Source organism: Glycine soja, chromosome 1 (genome assembly GCF_004193775.1).
Source record: "Glycine soja cultivar W05 chromosome 1, ASM419377v2, whole genome shotgun sequence".
NCBI lineage: Eukaryota > Viridiplantae > Streptophyta > Magnoliopsida > Fabales > Fabaceae > Glycine > Glycine soja.
In genome coordinates this window covers 7,711,171-7,720,321 of record NC_041002.1, presented here as the reverse complement: position 1 = coordinate 7,720,321, position 9,151 = coordinate 7,711,171, and the positions used below count along the sequence as shown (strand labels likewise).

The window sequence follows — 9,151 nt, the reverse complement described above, 5'->3', positions numbered from 1 at the left end:
ACGTTCCTGCAAATAATTAAAATTAATTAGGTAAATTAAAATGACAAAGTTATTTAAATATGTTATAATTAAACAAATAAGTACCTCTCCTACCTAAACTCTGGATGCCACATAATCAACATATGACGTCAACACTGATGTATCTTGGGGCCTGCCTGGAAAACCCTTCGTATCGGCACCTTCATGATCCGTAACTGGCTTGTGAAACTCTTCATGAACCTTGTCGGCAGCATGATCCATATGGTCAATATCCTCGACAACAACTACAACTACCCATTATCTACGTGTCGATGCTATCGGCCTTTGACGCTGAGGGGCTTCTTCCTTATCACCACTAACTTGTCTACCTAAGGCTCTACCTAAAGCTCAATGCAATGCTCTAGTTCTAACTATAATCTACAAATTCGCACATTAATATAAATTAATGTCATCATTCTATTACTCAAAAACTAACTAAAAAATTTACGATATTTTTAAACATATTTCGATTATGTTTTTCTTCTAACCTAAACACTTCATTCACCAATAATACACATTCATTTCAAATCAATCCACAACTTCAACCAAATAGTCTTAAATTAAAAAATAAAATCATATTAGTAAATATTCTAAAATCATGGTAGTATTCATTAAATATAGTATATTTAAGAAATGTAATAATTTTTTTAAAATTAACTTTAAATGATTAATCAAGCAAATTAAAATATAACATCAAAATCAATGTACAAATTTATTTTAAATATATTATAAATAACTATGTAATTATTTTATAAGTAACTATTTTAATACTTTTATATATATATATATATATATATATATATATATATATATATTTAAAAGTCAATGTATAAGTTAATCTTTAAATTTTTTATACTTGAAATCACTATTTATAAAAATATTTAATATTATTAATGTAATAATATTTATACAAATATAGTCCTCATTAACATTTTTCTTATACAATAATACCTATTTTTGTTATTTAACTAAAATTTCAAAAAATAAATTATAAAAATTTCCGCATTTTCTTATTTAATTATTTTATATATAACTATTTTAAATATGTAAAAGTATTACAATAATTATTTATAAAATAATTAAATAATATAATTATTTTATACATTAATTTTTAAATATATAAAGTATTAAAATAGTTATTTATAAAATAATTAAAATATATAAAACTATATGGATTAACAAATCTGTATAGGTTCAATAAACTAAAAAAAAGCACAGAGTTACAACGGAACTCACGACGGCTTACGATGGTGATAGCGTGACGATGACGGACACAACAACAACCATAGACGGATTGGTGAAGATCAAGCATAGATTGAAGAAAAGAGGATGAGAGAATTTCAGAGGACAAAACTAAAAGAAGAAAATGGTGTAAGCGTGAATGGTGTGAGAGGAGAAACAGATTGAGAATTTGTATTTCACATTTTAAATGAGGGACAAATTTGGTTTTCATTTCGTATGCTGAGTGTAGAAGAAATTGGGCTAAAGCAGGAAAAAATTACAAAAATGTAAAATTAGATTCCAAAATGCATTCCTGTTTTGATTTTTGGAAAGTAAAAAAAAACATTATGAAAAATGTGTAGGAAGCAATAGTGGAACCATGATTTCCTAACCTTACCTAACCCAATTGTTAAGGGATTTTCTTCTTACACCCAACACCATTTCTTCTACACCCAACATTTTGAGTGGAAAACCAATTTTGTCCCTCCTTCATTGACACTTAAATGTGAAATACGAATTAAGAATCTGTCTGTTTGCACCATTCATTCATGCATTTTTTCATTTCTCCTCTCAAATTCTCTCATCTTCTTCTCTTCAATTTGTGGTTGTCTTCATCAATCCATGGTTCATCTTCATCAATCCGAGTGTTGTCGTCATTGGTGTTCGCTTTCGTTCCGCTATTGTCACTGTGAGTTCTGCTATCTGCGTTTTTTTTTGTATTGAACATATATGGATTGATAATCCATATGATCCAAACAGATTGTTAATCCGTTTGGTTCATACTGATTAGGCAAAAAAAAAATAAAATTTACTAATGACAATGCAACGCTACTTATGGTGGAGGAGAAGAGGAAACTCGCAGAGGATGACAAGGAACTGTTGGAGGAGAAATTAGGGAGGAACCACGAACAACAAACATACACCATGAAAAATACCAACACCAACTTAACAAAGGAAAAGTAAAAAAGGGCAAAGTTGGATGTAAAAGAAATTTGTCGGGTGTAGAAAGAATAACCCAATTGTTAAACTTGCAAGGCAGTTAGGCTTTGGCCGAATCCAATTCGAAAGGCTCAACCCAACCTGCAATCCGTGATTCACGGAAAAAGAGGGGAAAAAAACCGCCCATCAAATTTACCATTTCTACCCTCCATCTTCTCTAAAGTCTAACCCAAACAAATCTCAGCACACAAAACAAAACCCTAACTGCATTAAACCCTAACACACTCAGTTCCATCCATGGCGTCGCAAATGGCGATCCTCTTCCGCACGCGCACCCTCCTCTCTTCGAAACCCACCACCACCACCCTCATCAAAACCATAACCACATTCCCCTTCCTCTCACAAGAGCCCCAATTAGTGGACTCCACCCCACCACCTTCTTCCTCAACCACCCCTCTCCCTCCCAACCCCGCCTCCGGAAGCCCCCTCTACAACGAAAACTGGCGCAGCCCAATCCCGCCGCCACCGCCCGCTTCCTCCGCCGCCACCTCCCACGCGCTCGCCCCCGTGGGCTTCTACAACCGCGCCACGTCGGAAACATACGACCCCCGCGCCCTCCTCGACCTCTTCGGCGACTGGATGGCCTCGCAGCAGTGGCACGACGTCAAGTTCCTTTTCGAGGCCTGGGTCCGCTCCCTCGATAAGACGGGCAAACCAAACAAGCCCGATGTTAATCTGTTTAATCACTACCTCCGCGCCAACCTTATGCTCGGCGCCTCCGCCGCCGAGCTCCTCGACCTTGTCGCGCAGATGGCGGAGTTCGACGTCGCCCCCAACACCGCGTCGTTCAACCTCGTCCTCAAGGCCATGTGCCAGGCCAAGGAAACCCTCGCCGCTGACAAGCTCCTCCAACGGTTAGATCCATCGCCCATCGCTTCTCTGTTCTAAATTGAGAGGGAAAACGCTGCGTTTGATGAATGAAATTCAGAAACCCGTTTTTTGTGAGTGTGCTTGTGATGAGAGGAGTTGACCGTTGACTTGAAGAAGTTAGTTAAGTACTTAAGTATAGGAGACAGTGAGATGCTGATTTTAGATCAGTGGTGAAGTGCCTTTGCGATCTCGATTTAGAGGAGTTTTTAGATTCTAAATTTTGATTTTTTTTAGTCTTGTTTGGATAAACTTCTCTAGGTTAAATGAATTGAGCTTCTCTCATAGGTTAAAAATTAAAATTAACTTAATCCACTTAAATTTTATAAAAAGCTATAGCTCTCTCATTTTTTTTTTTTTTGGTGACTCATAGGAATTGAACTTAAGTAATTTATGGCAAAAGTTAATCAAAACAGAGCCTTAGTAGCCTGTGTCTGTCAAACCTAGAAGCAACATGAATGAAGTAGCTTTTGTGTGGGAGTTGTTTCCATACATTGTTTTCTGGAAATGAATGATAGGACCATTCTTGTTAGGAATACCTCATATCTTTGTGATGAATTTTTTTTTGAAAATAATGACGTCTGACATTGGTTGAATCTTTGTGTATACCCTTTTAAAGATCTGTTTGTTTTTATTAATTAAGAAAAGTCACCTGCATAATCCTATTACAAGTGTGTAGTATACTGTGCATGTTATATTAATTAGTTACTATGGGTTTGATTATAGGCAAGATTGTTGTTTTGTAATTGCTGGTAATACTGTTTACCAGGCAAGAGCTACTGGTGCTAGAAGAACGGTTAATGGTTTAACTAATATTACCTTAACATACTAACAACTAACATTTGTTGATAAAAAATTAAAAATGTTACCTTAACTAATTACTTAGTTAGTTAATTGTTATTGGGTTGAATTTTTTTGGTTAGGTATTCCTAAATTGTAACTGTTCCTTGATTTGTTTCTGTCTGTTGCCTGTTCTTTTTGATCTTGATGTAGAGGAGAGCCCACTCCTTTTTAAAGCCAAACTGTTAGGTGACACTAATTTAAAATTTTGAGTTTTGTGTCTAATTTCCAACTGATATGAGATTCTAGCTTCACTGTCAATGTCATATCCTTGCTTATATTATTGAACAGAAAGTTGAAATGCCAATAAGCATACAATGAGACAAACCACTGTCGAAATTACTCTAATTAGATTATACATGCCATTTGTTTGTATTTGTATGAGTAAATTGAGCACATTTGCTTCTTTATATATCTACCTTTGCTTTGTTATTATGATATAATCAGGATGCTGCAGTCAGGAAATGATGCTCTCCCTGATGATGAATCGTATGACTTAGTCATCGGAATGCTCTTTTCCATGGACCAGATTGACACTGCATTCAAATATATAGATTTAATTTTGAAATCTGGTAATGTGTTGTCAATGAAGGTTTTTATGAACTGTGCGGGCAGTTGTGTCAATAAGGGAAGGCTTGATACATTGGTGACAATAATTGAAAGGTGCAGGGTGAGTGATTAATTTTATTTATGCTTAATAAATTTTTCTGTACTAGGTTTACTAATAAGTTGATGATTCTTTTATTGATATTCTGAAATCACATTGGTGTTTCCAGGCATCAGATCAAAACAAAGCTCTTTGCCCCAACTGGGACTTGTGCAATTTTATTGTTGAAATTGCAACTCGGGAGGATAATAGCAAATTAGCTTTTTATGGCCTGGAGTTTATGGCTAAATGGATTGTAAAGGGTGAACGTCAAAGACCTCCTATATATATTTCTGTAGATGAAGGTTTAGTTCTGTCAGCTCTTTTGACTGCTGGTAGAACCTATAACACTGACCTGCTAGTGGCATCATGGGCTGTTTTGGATCGCTCATTGCGTAAAAAGAAAGCTCCTAATCCAGAGTCATATCTTGGAAAGATATACGCACATGCATCATTGGGGAATCTACAAAAGGCTTTTGGTACTCTGAATGAATATGAGTCAGCTTATGGGGACTCTGGTCAAGAAGCTGAAGACTTGTTCTGCCCATTTACTTCGTTACATCCATTGGTTGTGGCATGCTCCAAGAAGGGTTTTGAGACTCTAGATAATGTATATCTTTCTTTCTGTTGAAGAAAATAATTAATAGTACCTAGCCTTTAGGATTGTTACTAATCCAATCCTGTCATGATTTGTTACATATCCAATCCTGTCGTGATGTTTATATTTTTTATTTCCTTTACAAAGTTTTCCATTTGAAATAAATTGTGCAACTTTTCATTCTTAACATAATAAATATGTATTGTCCTAAATACATCTATTTAAAAAACTTCCATGTTGCTATGACATATGTTGCATTTATACTTTCTTTTTGCAACTGTTCACATGCATGCAACACAATAAATTTCCACCTTGATCTTTTTGGTTTTTAATAATGGCATATTCATTTGCAGCTTTGTCTAATCATGCTTTGTTCTATTTAGGTTTATTTTCAACTGGAGAATTTAAACCGTGCAGAGCCTCCTTATAAATCTGTAGCTGCACTAAACTGCGTCATTTTAGGATGTGCAAACATATGGGACCTTGATCGTGCTTACCAAACTTTTGAATCAATTGGATCTACTTTTGGGTTGATCCCTGATATTCATTCATACAATGGGTTGATATATGCCTTTGGGAAGCTCAAGAAGGTGATGATTCTTTCTCCCTACCCTCCTCTTTATGTATATCTTTTTGCCTATCTTCTCCTCTTCTTCCACTGCCCCCACCTTTTGAAAGTCTGCATTAGACTTTAAATCAGTTTTGCCTGAGCTTTGCATGCATGTCCCTATATATATAGGAGCCTTTTGAGGAATTTGTTTTACCCTTTTTATTTTTAAGACTCCTTCCAAATTGTCTCTGACATTTATTTATTTATTTATACCAAAATACCCTTAATTACCTTTCAATTTTTTTTGTCAATAAACAATAAATGTTGTAAATTATTTCTTGTATGAGGATCGGGGAAGATGACTAGCCTCAAACATTAATTAATTAGGTAGAGTGAGATGACAAGTCCCAATAATTTGAAGGGTATATTGTTAACAAATTTTATTTTTAATGCCACTAACTAAATTAATCAACTTTCTTAGTTCCCATGAATTAGTCAAAAACTTAAAATGGTCATATATGTAGTGACATATGTAGTACATAGTTGCCACTCAGTCTAGCTTTTCTTTGTCATTTCCATTGTTTGTGATTGCATAGGATGATAGGAAAGGATGCACATGCCTGGTTGGAAGCTGATGTTGTAGTGGGGGGGCACATTTCCTTTTGATTGTTCTTTTGCTGCTAAATTATTATGTACTGCAGCAAGTTTTGATGTGTCAAACAAAGAAAAACCCACTTATATCTTTAATTATCTTGTGGCAGACACATGAAGCTACAAGGGTGTTTGAGCACCTAGTGAGTTTGGGTCTGAAGTCTAATGCAAAATCATATTCTCTACTTGTTGATGCCCACCTCATTAACCGGGATGTCAAATCTGCTCTGGCAGTGATTGATGATATGGTAACTGCATTGTTCTTTTTTTTTCCCCTTAATTAAAAAATTAGTATATTTTGCCAGCAAAGGTAATTGATGTATATCAAACTCTTTGACAGAGAGCTGCTGGATATGAACCATCAAAAGAGATGCTAAAAAAGGTCAGACGGCGATGCACACGAGAAATGGACAATGAAAGTGATGCCAGAGTGCAATCACTGGCTAATTCCTTGAATTACCAATTGGGTTCAGAAAACCGACGGGACATTCTGTTTAATCTTAATTACAGTATGGGTTATGCTTGAATGGTGAGTTTTGACACTTGTAGATAATATTTTGGAAAATTTAGGGGGGGGGGGGGGGGGGTGTTTAAAAATCGGTAGAAAATGTTCTCTGTTTATTTTTCTTCCTGTTTTCACTTTTAGTTATGTCACCTTTGTCACTTTGTTTGCTGTTTAAAAATATCACTTTTTCTTTTATTGTTTTCACTATTTATTATACAAACTTTTGAAAATCGGAAACAGTGAAAATAATACGGTACTTTTGTAATTAAAAGTGAAAAAAAATAAAAACAAAAACAATTTTCTTAATTCAAACGGTCCTTTATTTTACACGAGTGAAAATATTTACTTTTGGAATGTAGTATCATTTGGTAAAGTCTTCTTTGGAGGATTTATCTTTCCTCTTGGATGATATCTTTGAAGTCGAATGCTGTTTAGTACTAAACCTACTTTTCATATTGGTATCTTTTTGTCTCTTTTATTGTTTTCACTATTTATTATACAAACTTTTGAAAATCGGAAACAGTGAAAATAATACGGTACTTTTGTAATTAAAAGTGAAAAAAAAAATAAAACAAAAACTATTTTCTTAATTCAAACGGTACTTTTGGAATGTAGTATATACATTTGGTTAAGTCTTATTTGGAGGATTTATCTTTCCTCTTGGATGATATCTTTGAAGTCGAATGCTGTTCAGTTTGATGTTCAAATGAATTATTTGAACTATTTGGCATATCTTTTTATTGCACCCATTTCCTAGGAATACCTCTGTATATTAGTGGATGCTGCTCAAGTTGGCGGGTCAGGATGATTCAAGAACATCTTCGCGCAATCTTTATTTTTGTATTTATGTGTTTATGAAGCGGGGAGGATGCTGATGATGGAATTAGCTTTCTTAGTGAAAACCCAAAGCAGTGAGTTTTTCATCAAAGTTGTTCGAAATAATAGTAAGATTGATCCAATTTTAGTAGAGGATAGAATCAAGATCGACACTTATCTCATGGTTCTTATTTTTTTTGTTCTGTTTTTTGGCACTGCCCATTCTTTACAATCTAATGTGGCAACGACTAGAAGCTGCAAGGATTTGGAAACTGCTTTTGTGGTGCTGTGGTTGTATTAAATTCTACTTCAAATAATGGTAAATCTTCCAATCGAGCGCACGTTTTAATCATTTGTAAAAGTTAGAGGTGTAAATGTCCATTTGTATATAGAATATGCTGTGTTTGGAAATATTCACTTAAACACTGAACTTGAGTCGTTTGGATGCTAATATTACTTAAAAAGGAGGGATGAAAGAAAATAAATAAGAGAAATAAGGTGAGAAATTGGGTGGAAAGAGGTTTTTTGGCCGAAGAGAAATAGGATTGTGGTACCAATTCCATTGATGCTATGCTTGTAGCAGTGGAGAGAGAATCAATTTCTTGGATGCAACACTTACAAGTTATAGAAGTGGAGAGAACGAAATGCAGGCTTGCACCAATGAAGAGTTTTACAAAAATTTGTTCCTTTTAGCATGGAAGAATTTATTGTGGGACCCATGGTTTTTTTTTCTTCTAAAACTTTCCTTCTCTGCTGCCTGACGAAACCACTGTCAATTTCTCACTTCTCTCTCCTCTATTTCTACTCAACCAAACCCACCTGTAGTTTTTTATTTTTACAAGAATAGTGTTTGCAAAATGTTTTATTCACTATGATGTAGTACTTATATGTATGAGTTTCTGCACAAGTTTGTTACATATTTGAATTTCAAAAGGAGCTAGTTATACATATTCTTAACGAATTTTCAAATTAAGCTGGTTGCACATCAGTTAAAAATTAACAACTTAAAAACCAAATTGATAATATTACAGTCTTAAGATTCAGGTATGATGAAAATTGAGATTCAACTATGATGAAAAACCAAATTGATAGGCAACTTACTGCACAAAACAAATATGCATGATGCCAAACTAGTCTCCACTACAACAAACTTCACTTTTACAGGCGATGCTTCTTCGGTTGATCAACATGACTATAGGCAAATTGTTGGATCTCTACAATACTTGTCAATCACACGCCTTGATATTGCATTTCCTGTCAACAAGGTTTCCCAATATGCATGGAACCATTCTTCACATGCAACCTACAAAAAGAGTTTTTCACTATCTAAAAGGGTCACTTGACTTCGGCCTGCATCTTTAACTTTCTTCTGATTTTCACCTTTGTGCATTTTGTGACTCTGATTGGGTTGGTGACTCAACTGATAGGAAGTCCACTACT

The 9,151-nt window shown here is 34.7% G+C and overlaps 1 protein-coding gene across 1 annotated transcript; it reads left to right on the top strand.

The window, feature by feature from the left end:
- Positions 1 to 2,391: 2,391 nt before the first annotated feature.
- LOC114412004 (pentatricopeptide repeat-containing protein At1g26460, mitochondrial-like) lies at positions 2,392 to 8,072 on the top strand. The gene is made up of 7 exons (XM_028375767.1): positions 2,392 to 3,092; positions 4,393 to 4,615; positions 4,722 to 5,201; positions 5,573 to 5,779; positions 6,501 to 6,638; positions 6,731 to 6,919; positions 7,653 to 8,072. Exons 1-6 carry the CDS (start codon positions 2,476 to 2,478, stop codon positions 6,914 to 6,916), a joined length of 1,851 nt encoding a protein of 616 aa, XP_028231568.1. The 5' UTR covers positions 2,392 to 2,475; the 3' UTR covers positions 6,917 to 6,919; positions 7,653 to 8,072.
- The last annotated feature ends 1,079 nt before the right edge of the window (positions 8,073 to 9,151 follow it).

Coding starts and splice junctions, on each gene's coding strand:
- LOC114412004 (XM_028375767.1), top strand. CDS start 2,476: ATGGCGTCGCAAATGGCGATCCTCTTCCGCACGCGCACCCTCCTCTCT. Junction 3,093..4,392: donor GCTGACAAGCTCCTCCAACG/GTTAGATCCATC, acceptor TGATATAATCAG/GATGCTGCAGTCAGGAAATG. Junction 5,202..5,572: donor GTTTTGAGACTCTAGATAAT/GTATATCTTTCT, acceptor TGTTCTATTTAG/GTTTATTTTCAACTGGAGAA.